Here is a 14575-nt window from a genome sequence, read left to right as displayed (position 1 = left end):
GGTTGTAAGAAATAACAGTCTGCAAGGCTTTGCAACATGCCATCCATGATTACAAAACATTTTCCCCAACCGAATTATAAACATGTAGTTTAACTGAAAGGCATTCTAATTGTCATGCTATGTTGAGTATAAATACAAATTCAAGGCAGCCAAACTATCCATTTCCAAATAAGAATATATACCTACACTCATTAAAATCATCTGGAAATGTGTATCATTAGTAAATGAGTAAGAAATTTTCACTAGTATAAAATTCCTGCTTTATATAAAAGCCACACTGGCCATTCAAGTAGTTTGAGGTGTTTTTTTTTTTTAACCCCATAGTTTTATATTTATACTAAAATGATGAATTTAGACTTGAAATTATGTTAAAGGAAAATTAAAAGTCACTTCTACCTTTAGGGCATTTTTAAAGTGTGCATGTAAAGAGCAAAGTGTCCATCTGTGGATCCACCATCAACGGGCCTTTTCTCTCTAAGGAAACAGCTCATGCTTATTAGGCTTTTAGAGGTCAATTAACACTCCAATGGAGAAGCAACACCAGATTTCCCTCAGTTTGTGCCAGTGTGCAAGTTAAAGGTCAAAGGGCAAAGACATAGAACAGGACTCTTCAAGGAAAATTTTCACAGAAGATAATGTTTAAGTTGTTGTTATTGACAGTCAACAGATCAGTAATCAAGTTCAAGGCAAGCTGTTCATTGTTTCAAAAGCTAATCCCCTCAAAAGCTGGCTTTCACACAAAGCCAATGTCTGACTCATGGGGTGCATTCCTTCTGACCATCTCTAATAAGTTCACAGCCCAGTGGCTGTAAAGCCTTTCACTGCAAGAAGCAGCTCCTAAAAAAATCAATTAAGAGGTCTGTCAGTTGCTGACTTTTCTCTAGGAAAAAAATATTGATACAAACCTGCTCTGCAGGTCACATGGAAATGACAATCCTGCTGTTATAGGACAAATTACACTCAACAGTGAGATGCTTTGGTGGTCTCTTGGCTCTGTCAGCGATCAAATGGATGGCTAAATGCCAGAAGCCACACTAACCCTTTGAGAACTATGGTTGACATGCAATAGCTAATACACTGGAGTATATTCATGCAATCTCAGAGTCATCATTTTAATTCATTCATAAGATGGCAATGCTAATGGCATGTTCCATGGCAAAGCTGATTTTTCATGCAATGGATTTTAAAACAGAAATTCAGTGTGTCTAACGACAACGACAATGACAACAAAAAAGACAGGCTGTTATAATCAGTTGTTCAAATAAAATTTCACTCTTACAAGATATTTAATAAAATACCTTTTTATTTGCCAGAAAATGTTTGGCAAGTAACATCATTTCTGTTTGTTATAAATGCATTTATGTAGTACTGTAAATCACTTAAAATTACATGGGGCTATAGGATATCTGTTTTAAAAACCTGAACTCCTTGAACCTATGCCTGTTTTTACCATTGCCCACTTCTATAATTTACCAGGTCCTAAGACTCTGAAAGCTGCTTTGATAGTTCTCAAAGGGTTACACCACTATATTACTGGAGTCACATACCCTTAGAAAATGACTGGCATTTTAAACCACTTTAAAGACATACTGCTTCTTGCTCCCCTTATAATGAATATTCCTGACAGACCCATGGAAGGCCTGGGGCAATGGCCTAGTACGACTTGGGGAGATTATCACAATGGTGTCGGGGTGAGGTGGCAGGAAGGGGCTTGGAAACACTTCAAAACAACCAAAAGGTCCCATCTGAATGTAGCTGTGAATATAAATGTGATGAAACATTGAAGACATAGCTGAGAACAGCTGTATAAAATGAAAAATGGATGTAGTATTAAGGCTGTTACTATATTGCAGATATTTTGGCCCCTTGTTTGTTGGAAAATGGCTGTCCCAACAGTCTAGAGTCCTACATGTGTGTTCCAGGTCTCCCACCTGACAAAAATGAAGCACGGGAGACTATCCATAGCAGTCAGAGAGCTATCTTCTTTGGAGACGAAGCTGTTTTGGGTCTTCACACTTTCCTGAAAGTTCAATGGTGGGTTTTTTGTTTAGCCTTTTCTTTTTCCTTGCTATGAAGCAAAAATTCGTGGGTTTTCCATTTTGCTTTTCTCCCCCCAGAAATGGGCTCAGACGTCAGAAAACAAAACAAAACATAATATTAGAAACCTCTAAGAATAATCTTTTCTTCTTTTTCCTCTTTAGGTAATCCTGAAAATTAACTGGGCATTGAGCGTGCAGAGGAAAGGCCTAGAACTGAATGACAAAGAAAGACAGAGGACTGAAGAACAGCAGATACTGTGCATCATGGAAGCTTCCCCATGAGTGCATTTCCACTCATGTGCAGGGCCAACAACCCTCTGGGTTTGAAAGGTCAGCCCGAATCAGGCTGCCACAAGCCTGCTCCTAGCTAGGAAACCGCATAACAGCTCTTGTCTTGAATCTCAAGTTACCACAAACTCCTAGAAAAGAAAGAAAGGAAGAAACCCTCCATCACACCCACTCTTGCATAGAGCGTTTACAGTACAGTATGTGGCGGGGTGTTCCTTTCCTCTTGAACTGGAACACAGTGTAAACCAGGACAAGTAGGCATAAGGCCAAGATGCAGGGAATGACAATAGCTATGGCTTTCACAGTGCTGGCTGTGTTGTCCAGTTTGATGACAATGTCTACGTCATCTGGTGGGCTGTGTCCTTCTTTCTCTCTGTCTGTTGGTCCATCACAGCCCATAAAATCCTTGAGGATGGATCTGGGATATCCAGGTTCTACCTTGAGTATCTGGTTGTTGAATTTCCAGTACTCCTTTCCTTTGTAGAAATATGTAAAGCCTGGTTGGGGGGAAACACACACACAGGAATCACTTATTTGTAAAAGAGTAGATGTATAGAAATTTAATTAAATAGGCTACTTAAAAGATGTATGTTAAGGCCACTCAATTTTTCTAGGAAGAAAACCCTTTTCCCAGCTCAGCTGTCTGTTGACATGGATCTGGCTGTTGTGGTCCAGAAACTGGGCCCTCAAATGCCTACTGATGGCTCAACAGAGAGGAAGAAATACTATTTACACAGAGTCTTAAAAGCCCATGCTATACGCATCTACTCTGCTGCTAGCTTATAGAACTGCTGGTGCAGAATTACACATTAGTGTGAGCATACCAACCTGTATTAAAAGATACTGAAACAGCCTTATAAACAGAAGCTCTGTTAGCCCTAATGCAGCTATTGAGGACATTGCATAATACATTAAAAGGAGGCTTCTCTGCAAACTAGTTCAAGGGAAATTTCTAATCATTTTAAGACTGGGAATAGTTGTACTCCTCTTAAGAAACAACTTTGTTTTGTCATTTGGAAAAGAAGTCATAAGAAATCATAAATCATGAAACTGGAGATGATATCCTTGGTCTGCTAGGAATTTTAATAATTAAATAGATATTTATTGTATTTTGTGCAGTAATCTCATTTTCAGCTCTAGATCATGCCCATTTTGTCTCTCCTTTTGTCCTTGTTATTTAACTTTATTATAGACTAGGTGAAATTTTTATTATCTGGCTATACTTTACAGAACTTCAAAAGCCATTATCAATCCTTTTAGAGTAAAGGGTTAATGAAGTGTAAATAAATCTATAATTCTGTCTTTAATACTGCCAGCTAACCTATATTTCATGGAGGAGGAGGTGGTGGTATGTAGAAGGCTCAGATAACTTAGCAACACATATGATTTGTGTTCCAAAATACGATGGATGCAGATAACAGACTTGCAAACTACAAATACATGTGTTTTTCTTAGGACTCTTCTCTTAACTTTTGTTGTTTTTCCCGGAAACAAGTCCAGGTTTTTCTTTCATAGTTTCTTCATGTCAAGTTTCTTTGTGATTTCACTTTAATTCTTGCTTTGAGATAAAATTCAACAAACTAAAAAGAAAGGTGTTAATGTTATAATCACTTAAAAACTATATTTTGGGAGCTATCTAATTTTGAATAGTATGCCTACTTTCTGAGTTAATAATTGTTAATGAGAGTTTCTTCTATCAATGAGCACTTACTATGGAAGAATCCTTGTGAAAAAGCTTAGTAAATGACATCTTTTAATCCTCACAAACACTCTGTCAGGTAGAATTAACTACCTATATTTTTCAGGCAAAGATACTGAAGCTCTGAGATAAAATGATATGCCCAATACTGCTGGAAAAAGGATTTAAATCTTGGTCTAGCTTTAGAGCCTGAATCTTAATGATCTTTCTAAGACTAGGTCTCTTAGAGATTTCTGTCTTTTCACAAATACTCCGTGGTTCAACATTACAAGCTGTGGTAGATCTCACTCCTAAAATAATAACAACAACAAAAAAAACCTCTGACATCTCTTCAAAAAATTTCAACTAGGATTGATCGTCACTTCAGGTCACTTCACTCTAGAAATCATTTTGTTTAATGCCATGAAATTTGGTTGTTGCTTTTAGATTTGAAGGGCAGTTTTGTAATCAGAACAAGTTGCCAAGTGAAAACTGGTGTGTGTAGACTCAAATTTTTCTGCAGGGAGCTGGTATTTGATCATGTTAATGAAAGCCAATGTAATTACTCAGAAACCTGGATAAAGAAATGTTGAGGGCCTGCCAAATAACAGTAGCTTTGATGATCATAGTTGAATAATAGCATTGATCTAGAATTAAACAGACATTCAAAACAGGTGAACAAACTTCTTACATTTGTAGATCGGAAACCAACAGCTGAAAATGTCCTTATCTTTAATTTTTAGTCAAAGCTAATTACTATGAAAACCACTGGTGTCATATAAAAATTCAGAAGTTTGTATTTCCATATTTATCATTTGGTCTGCAGGCCAAATTATACACTATTAACACACTCCATATACAGTAGAATTGTAGTTTGCTCAATACACTTGTTAAAGACAAGAAGTTTCATCAGCAGAATAACAGAAATCTGTCCAACCTTGATCCTGAAAAATTCATCTCATTCAATGATTTGGGGTTTTTTTAACCCTTTAAGAAATGTCAGTGGGTTGAAGAAAATTTATGTACTTATTTTTTCTTCTTTTGTGAGTAACTTTAATGCTGTAATCTTGTAGATATTATGCTTACTAAGAGTAGAAATTTGAGATGAATTCTTACCTGAATTATCATTTTTGAGAAATTCTGAGAAAGAAGTCAGTGAGGTTGTAATGAGTTACTTGATGACCTTTTTTTCTCCTGTATTTGATTGGTTTTCACTGGTGACTGTTCTATTGCTTAATCCTAAAACGTAAGGAGAGATTGTCTACCATAGCTGTCCTGCTACAACTTCATAGATGATCCTGCATGGCAGTACCTATGTGTTCTCTCTGTTTTCCACTCATATATTTATTAGTAAGAGGATAATTAATGTTTAATAAATGTGAATAAATCAACTGAATATTGTGAAAATGTGTGCTTGAATCCCACTGACAGATTTTAACAGAGAGTGAGAGTGGGTTAGAGAATTAATATACCAACAGAATCAAGTCAAAACTTTTACTAGACTAAAAGTGGAGCTGTAATCAGTAAACAAAATGAAACAGTGTTAAAAGTAGAATTTTGTATTAAACTTAAAATTGCATTTTATAAGGAGAAAATATAGAATACCTAGGAGGTGGGGCTTGACAGCAATTAGAGATTTGAAGGTGGGTAATTGCAGTGATTATTCACTATAATTTTAGTATATGATGAAAAAAATCATGCCACTGCTTAAAACACTGTCAAAAGCAAGAAATAATTTCACTATATTTTACATAAGTCAAGTATCCTTTGGATTACTGTAGCTATTTTCAGGGGTGGGCTAAAAATAAAGTGGAAAATAAGAAAATTGTTAAACTAAGAATAGTTACAGGTGAAAATTGGGATGCTGATGGCTTAGGAAGCTACATTCTGAGAAAGTCTAAGGTATGTCCAATATGACAAAGTGAAAAATTTAGCCTGACATGGCAGAGTGTCAATTACCTTAATGATAAAACATAGGAGAAGATGATTTAGCTTTTCCTCTTTGGAAAGAGTGTATTAGAGCAATTCAGTGAGGCTAGAATGTTCTAGTTTCAACCCTTAGACATATATTATCAATTTCATGATCACGAGTAAGTACTTAAACTAGCTGATGTTGGTTTTCTCATTTAATAAGTAATTATAAATGATGCAAGGAGGTGTTTGTGTTGGACAATTAAGTTAGATAACAAATTTATGTAGCACAGCTGATAGATGGTGGGAACTCAGTAAACAGCAGCACATATTCACATTTCATTGGTCAAGGTGGCAGAATTAATATCGATAGGTATTGGTATTATAGGAAAGCATATTCCACCTTAATATGAAAATATACTTCAAAAATCTATAGCTCAAGATTAAGCTTTGGGGGATTTTTTTTTTCTTTGAAAATTATGATGAGGAGATGATTCCTAGGAAGAAATTCCTACCTTGGTGGAAGGATGAAGAATTAGAGAAAACATTTCATTACTGTGTCACCTCTGATTTTATGACTGTCAAGTACATGTTACCCTTATAGGGAATTACTTTGAGTCTAAATATAAATATAAATGTGCTTACTCAATAATTTGAGCTTGCTCTCTTCAATAAGAAACATAGGGAAGAAGTTGTGTAAAATTTGAGTTCAAGGTTAAAAACACAAGCATGAGATCTGAGTAGAGAATTGAAATTGGAGAATTTGCTATTGGTAAACTCTCTAGACTACGGCCTTCCAGACTGATTAATATTGCTACCCTCCAGAACAAGAGTTTCAAACAAATAGGAGATTTCCTTCACTTTATGGGATGAATGTGTAGAGTACTAAAAGGCGTCAAGTTAATTTCAACAACACTTATTGAATGGTTACTGTGCAACTGCACTTGAAGAATTTACTCTAGAGGTGATAACAAATGGGCATATAAATGGATGCCTGTAATATGAGATTTTGAGTGCAAGGGTGAGTGTACCAAAAAGAATATACAAGCACTCCTAAAAGTTCAAAAATGAGCTCAGTGTTTAAGGATCTTAAAGGAAGGGCTGGACTCGGTAAGGTACAGAAGACATAGATGTGTTGAAGTTTCATCTGTAGTTTTTGTCATTTGGAAGCACTGATTTTTTCCAACATGCTTTGTTTTTTGCCACTATTTTACAAAGTTATTCTTTGCTATGTGGAAAGAAAACATGAAACTCTGAATGTAAAGAAACCATTTATTTTAAACAAATATTATTTTCAGATGGACAAGAATGTGAAGAACCATGGGGCAAGATTCAGCAAGAATATTTGTTATTTTTAGACAATTATGGTTTATTTCCAGGAAACCTGTATCAAATCTCAGTTTTTAGTGGCCTTGTGAATAGAGAAAGGGGAAATAAAAACAGTTAATATGCTAGGAGTTAAGATTATGCATACTTTTTCAATCTTTTGAAATGATTATTAAAGTTATCTTAATTATAAAAGTTATACTAATTTTAGAATATTAATAAAGGGAAGAAATCTTAGAAACTATTATCAAACTTGTTATACTTAACCACTGCTAAGATCTTGGTATAATTTTCTTTGCATGTATTTCTGTGTAGTGTGTGATGACTTTTATCGAGGGCAGACTAGAGCAGTGCTAGGTATTCTGTAAATGTTAGCTGAAGTCAGTTTTATCTGGTCTGAAACAACCCTCTTTAACCTCAAGAAGTCTCCTTTCTCTACTAGATTCCTGGTGACAGCTATAATTTGGGGGGCATGATCTCAGTTTCCTGCCTTCCGTGTGATCATCTTTCAAATCTTTTCACTTCTTTGTCCTTTGCATTTGCATAGTTTGTCAAACATTTTTTTTTTTTTTGCCATGTTATTGATAGGATTTTGCAGCCTCCATTTTGGTAGCATTGTGACTTCCTTTATTTCTTAATGATTTCCTTTTCATCTTAAACAAACATGTGTTACCTCAATGTGTCCTCTCCTGTGATTTTTGCTTTTGTCACATACAGGCTATATTTAACTTCGTCCTTTGATTCTCTGACCCGATAGAATACTCAAAACACCGCAGTGCCAGTCAGTGCTGCAGTCAGGCTTCAAGGTTCTTTCTGATAGCCTCTGCCTATAGAATTTCACTTGTGGGATATGATTACACAGAATGTGGTATAAATGACATATAATGAGGATCAAAACACAGTTTGAGTTGGACTTTTCCGATTGGTATCATCCTGGGTTTCAGTTCCTTCAAGTGTGCGTTCAGTGGGAAGCTTATTTACACTCTGGCAATTTGTTGATGGTCAGTCATTGTTTTCAGTGGATGGCACTGATTTTTTTTTATACCCCCCTGATTTTTCCTTAAATTTTTGTGGTTTCTCCTCCCCCTAGATGCATTTAATTTTGCTCTTGCAAGTGATGTTTATTTGGTTATCATTACGTATATGTTATAGAATTTTCATGCTCTTTAGTACCCACATAATGTATTTTTTTCTTGTTCCTATTATAAATCATTTGATAAGATATGCTTTTTTTCCCCCTCTATATTTCAGTTTCATGTCACTTTCCTTTTCTTGGAATATTATGAATAATTTTATTTTGAATTATTATTACAGCTCATTCATACTAATCTTTGAATGAGGAGAGAAATGTTCGAACTCAACCAACAGATATAGGAGTCTCAAATATCTAAAGGTACACAGGAAAAATTATAATCCTCAACATGCTGTATTACTAGATGTCTTTGTGACTCGGCCCACATTTAAAACATTTCTTGTGATCACTTCCTGTCCCACATATGCCTGTTATTATTATCTCTACATGAATTTTAGCAGAAAATAGGTGAGGTTACTTCAATGGTATTAAAAACTCTTCAGTTTTTAAAAATACTTTTTTAAATAAACTAAAATAGGTTGAGGCTGAAGAACATCTTGAGCATTATATTAAATACAAAGTTATGAAGGAAAGTTTATATAAATATGATATAGCCCTAGTAGGGCACTTTCTAATCTTTTAACACAGTGAATGAGTAGGATAAATTATTCATTTACTCAGCAAACTCATGAAATACATAATACAAGTGTTGCATACCATTTTCTTTGTGAACAAAGGCTCCCTGAGGAGATTCAGGGATACCTTTCCAGACTGTGATTGGTTTGGGATAGCCAGGATCCATGGTTTTCATTTCTTCACTATATCTCCAATACCTAAAAAGGATAAATCAACAACAACAACAGATGCACAGGAAAGACAATTATGTATACACATAATAACATCCACTAAATCCCTTCTGTATACTACTTGTATCCCTGTTAGTGAGTTAGAGAATGGATTCAAATCATGCAAAGACAGTGGACATAAATTATTGTTTCCTTTCCTGAATATGTTAAAAATGGGTATGTTAGTGTATATTTATGGTCCGCTAAAACTAATTTTAAAACACTAGCTAAGCATCATTACAATTCAAAAGGGTATCACCAACCAGTGTAGAAATCAGAGATATTCATGATTTTTAAAACTAAGACAGCAGAATACTTCTTTTGAAATAAGCATAATTTTGATTCATTTACCCACTCATTTATTTAACAAATACTTATTGAACACCTACTATGTTTCTAGCATTATTGTAGGTGCTAGAGATACAACCTTAACCCAACAGACATGCCTCAGTTCTTAGCTTATATTTTAGGATATGTAGGGATTACAGGAAAAAAATACAATTTATCAATAAATGCGTAGTATCAAAAGAGCTGGGAAGATCTATTTAAGAACATAAAGCAGAACAAGTTACCTAGGGATATGTATCAGCCATTTAAAATCACTAGATTGAGAGGTCCTCTCTGAAAAGCTGATATTTTGAGCGGACTGCAGAAAGAAGTAAGAAGCAACACGTGTAGTTTTGGAGAGTACACCACTCCAGATAGGGTAACTGGTTATCAAAAGTTCCCGTGGCAGGCACAAGCCTGGAGTGCTTGAGCGCCCAGTGAGGCTGGACTGTCTGGAATTGACTTAGCAAAGGGGAGATGAGCTCAGAGTGGGAGCAGGCATCTCTGATTAGATAGACCCTTGCTGCTGCTGCTCTGCTAAGTCGTCCTTACGCTCTGGCAAAACCTGTGGTTTTCCTCTAAGAGAGATGCGAAGCCAATGTAGACTGTCAGCAGAGGAGCTTTAAGATAGGGCTTATTTCTGAAAGGAACACACTGCAGCGGCGAGTGAAACAGACTAAAAAGAAGCAGCAGGGATACCAGGTGTGACGTCATTTCAGTAATCCTGGAGCCGCAGAGTATGCTGGAGAGCTGATAATAATTCAAGGGGTTGGGAGATTGCTTGGAAGGAAAAGCCCCGAGTACTTATGAATGCAATGAATGCAGGATGTGAGGTAACAAAGCTGAGCATGACTCCAGAATTTGGGACCTGAACATCCGGAGGAACAATATTGCCATTCAGTGAGATAGGAAGCATGGAAAGGTAAGTGAGGGTGGTTTGAGGAATCATGAGTTTGGTTTTAGGTGTGCTAAATTCAGATGCCTGTTAGCAAAGCAGAGTTGTTGATGAGGCAATGGGTACATGAATATAGACTTCAGGGCAAGTCTCGACTAGAGTCCTTGGTGTGTAGACAGATAAGCAGATAAAAGCAAAGCTTCCAAGAGTCAGAACTCTCAGACTCTAATCCCTGCACAGGGTGGTTGCTGGGCCATTTTCACAGACCTGCTAGACATTGAAGGAACAAACTCTGAACATCTCTACTTTGGATTCCTCCTTATTTTATATCTGTTCTAAGAGTCAAATATTTTGTATCTATAGATTCAAAAGGATTGACGAAACTGGAGTGAAACCATTGGGAGTTCACAGTGATATTGACTATTTTAGAGCAGGCATATAATGCTCTGTGCATTAAATTATTTAATCACAATAAACCCATGAAAGAGTTGTCATTGACCCCATTTGAGAGGAGAATTCTTGGAGGACAATGAATGATATGTAGATTTCTAACCAATTCTGTTTGATTTCAAAAGTGTCTACTCTTTCCTCTACACATACCAAATATGTTTGATAACATTTTCTCCCTCCGCTACCATCACTAGACATGTCTTAGTATGTGCTAAAGGTAGCGTTACGCCAAAAGATTTGTGGAGTAACACAAAATGCATTTATATTGAGATTAGATATTTGGTTCAAACCAGAAAAAGAAAAAAAAAATCCAGTCTTTTCTGGACATGCTCCTGTTTCAGGTCTATGGAGAATCCTTTATCTATTGGCCTGTGGGCTCTTGTAAAGAATGTTTTGCTACAGATTCCTAGATACCTTAGAAAAGTAACATGCGGAATATTAGCACTACCGCCACCTTCCCTGTTCACAGAGAAAGTAGAAACAGATTGTTTCAGGATATATCCCAATAAGTAATTCACAAGGCAGATTTTATCCAAAAAGGGGAACACATGATGCAGGTGTTTGTCACAGATTCTTATCACATAGAAGACGAGGGCAGATCTGATAGAGAGATCAGGAAAGGCTTCAGGGAGAAACACTGAGCTGAAATCATGGTAGCCGAGCCTATCTTATTGAAGAAGACCAGTAGGGAGTGCAAAGTTCTACCAAAGCTAAAGTGCACTTTCATTCACATTTGTTTCCCATGGAAACACCAGATTTAAGTTGTTTTTGAATATGTCATCACAGACCACACTATGATGAATAGAGCATGTTTAAGGAGGTTGAGATTGCGCTCAAAATATCCAGATCTTTTCTCTCAAGGAAATATTTCAATGATATTTACAATAGTCGTATATACTAACTAGTTCCTGAGTTGACCATAAAGAAACGTTTTTGCAGAGAAATCATCAAATGCCTTATTTCACAGATTCTAAGGTGCATATATTTGCACATTTTGCATCTGTGTTATGTCTCCATCTCAATGCTATGTCAAAGTATACTTGGCAGTTTTTTCCCTCAATGATAGATTAAACAATGATGTAACTTTCAATAAGTGAAATTTTTAGTTAGCATAAACCATAACTTAAAGCAAATTTTAAAATTTGCCTAACCAAGGAACAATTTTACATTCTAGTTGACAATGGGACCACATTCCATACATGATTTAAGGAAGATTCCTGCATACTCAGAAACCATGTTTATTCTCCAAGGTTTAGTTACAACAATGTTCATGTTACAGGACCTGTTCATGAAGCATTTTGTAGATATACATAATTTTAATCTTATTTCACCAAAACCCCTCACCAATATTTTATATTACAGATTAAAATGTGCTTATGCTGATGTCCTAACCATAGATTTAGTATATATGGTCACTCAATTTAGTCAATAACAAAGCATTGGGCATCGTATTATTCAAAGGTAATGTCTTAATCATATTTGCTTTTCTCTTTTTTTTTTTGTTAGGTTATTTATTTGACTTTTTTCTTGTTTCTTGAGGTGTGCCTGTATTGCTATGAACTTTCTCCTTAGGACTGCTTTTACTGTGTCCCACAGGTTTTGGGTTGTTGTGTTTTCATTTTCATTCGTTTCTATGCAAATTTTGATTTCTTTTTTGATTTCTTCTGTGATTTGTTGGTTATTCAGCAGCGTGTTGTTCAGCCTCCATATGTTGGAATTTTTAATAGTTTTTCTCCTGTAATTGAGATCTAATCTTACTGCATTGTGGTCAGAAAAGATGCTTGGAATGATTTCTATTTTTTTGAATTTACCAAGGCTAGCTTTATGGCCCAGGATGTGATCTATCCTGGAGAAGGTTCCATGTGCGCTTGAGAAAAAGGTGAAATTCATTGTTTTGGGATGAAATGTCCTATAGATATCAATTAGGTCTAACTGGTCTATTGTATCGTTTAACGTTTGTGTTTCCTTGTTAATTTTCTGTTTAGTTGATCTATCCATAGGTGTGAGTGGGGTATTAAAGTCTCCCACTATTATTGTGTTATTGTTAATTTCTCCTTTCATACTTGTTAGCATTTGTCTTACATACTGCGGTGCTCCCGTGTTGGGTGCATATATATTTATAATTGTTATATCTTCTTCTTGGATTGATCCTTTGATCATTATGTAGTGACCTTCTTTGTCTCTTTTCACAGCCTTTGTTTTAAAGTCTATTTTGTCTGATGTGAGTATTGCTACTCCTGCTTTCTTTTGATCCCTATTTGCATGGAAAATCTTTTTCCAGCCCTTCACTTTCAGTCTGTATGTGTCCCCTGTTTTGAGGTGGGTCTCCTGTAGACAACATATGTAGGGGTCTTGTTTTTGTATCCATTCAGCCAGTCTTTGTCTTTTGGTTGGGGCATTCAACCCATTTACGTTTAAGGTAATTATTGGTAAGTATGATCCCGTTGCCATTTACTTTATTGTTAGGGGTTTGAATTTATACACCATTTTTGTGTTTCCTGTCTAGAGAATATCCTTTAGTATTTGTTGGAGAGCTGGTTTGGTGGTGCAGAATTCTCTCAGCTTTTGCTTGTCTGAGAAGCTTTTGATTTCTCCTTCATACTTGAATGAGATCCTTGCTGGGTACAATAATCTGGGCTGTAGGTTATTTTCTTTCATCATTTTAAGTATGTCTTGCCATTCCCTCCTGGCTTGAAGAGTTTCTATTGAAAGATCAGCTGTTATCCTTATGGGAATTCCCTTGTGTGTTATTTGTTGTTTTTCCCTTGCTGCTTTTAATATTTGTTCTTTGTGTTTGATCTTTGTTAATTTGATTAATATGTGTCTTGGGGTGTTTCGCCCATATTTGCTGTTCTTGAATGTCACAGAGTGAAACTCAAATGCTTTTTGACTCATAGTTTAGTACAATTTTCTACCCCACTACTGCTAGTGTTTCCCTTGACATAGCGTTCTTATATTAATCTCCATGCCATCTTACCCTCCTGGGGCCCTCACTGAAATTCATAATGCTCATTGTGTCCATATAATTTTCCTTCATCCCTCACTCTATTCACTCATAGACATCTTTACCTACCATTTTTGAGCACTGATATGCAACATAAACTTTACAGAGCTCACAGTTCAAGAAAATATTAATGGAACGTGGATTTCTTTGTACTCCTTCAGAGGAACATAATCTTGGTATGAATTTGTTAGGATAAAAGCGATTTTCCCCTCTTTTTGCTAGCTGATAATGCAAAACTATAATTTCATTTCACAGTTTTTAAAAAACTCATAGGTAGCTTGGATCCTCAGGTTATCTGCTGTGTCAGCTTTGATACATACTCAGTAAACTTAAATGTGATTAAAATCATCTAACTATATTCAACCATAATATTACTCAGTCCATTATATGATTATATAAAGATATTACATTCAGCTACTTTATAAAAAAGCTGAGGCTTCTGAAGTTCACATTTTAATTTCCAACATATGTAACATATTTTAACATGAACAAAAAAGTTCAATCTGCTGATTTTTTTCTCCTGAAAAATAAACTTACAGCTTCATTCAGAAGACTATTAATGTATTCAGATGGAACATGATGTAAATAAATTGGAGGGGTTTAAAATTTAGACATTATAATGGAAAAGTTTGGGAAAGCTATTGTAAATAAATGGTATAGCCTTTTCTTCTAACATATCTACAATCTTTGCAGTAGAATTATGACTTTAAATTGCTGATTCTTTGAGAAACACATTGTAA

The 14575-nt window shown here is 35.7% G+C and overlaps 1 protein-coding gene across 1 annotated transcript in view; it reads right to left on the bottom strand.

Moving 5' to 3' along the window:
• Positions 1-633: 633 nt before the first annotated feature.
• The window catches only part of MMP16 (matrix metallopeptidase 16), a 395065-nt gene continuing 381123 nt past the window's right edge, over positions 634-14575 (bottom strand). Inside the window, exons 9-10 of the mRNA XM_027561607.1 lie at positions 9032-9147; positions 634-2824 (exon numbers count right to left, since the gene is read on the bottom strand). Of these exons, the coding sequence (XP_027417408.1) occupies positions 2490-2824; positions 9032-9147 (451 nt within the window). The 3' untranslated portion in view covers positions 634-2489. The remainder of the gene's footprint in view (positions 2825-9031; positions 9148-14575) is intronic.

Source organism: Bos indicus x Bos taurus, chromosome 14 (genome assembly GCF_003369695.1).
Source record: "Bos indicus x Bos taurus breed Angus x Brahman F1 hybrid chromosome 14, Bos_hybrid_MaternalHap_v2.0, whole genome shotgun sequence".
Lineage (NCBI taxonomy): Eukaryota > Metazoa > Chordata > Mammalia > Artiodactyla > Bovidae > Bos > Bos indicus x Bos taurus.
The sequence above is the reverse complement of the archived record's forward strand: the minus strand, read 5'-3'. Positions and strand labels throughout refer to the sequence as shown.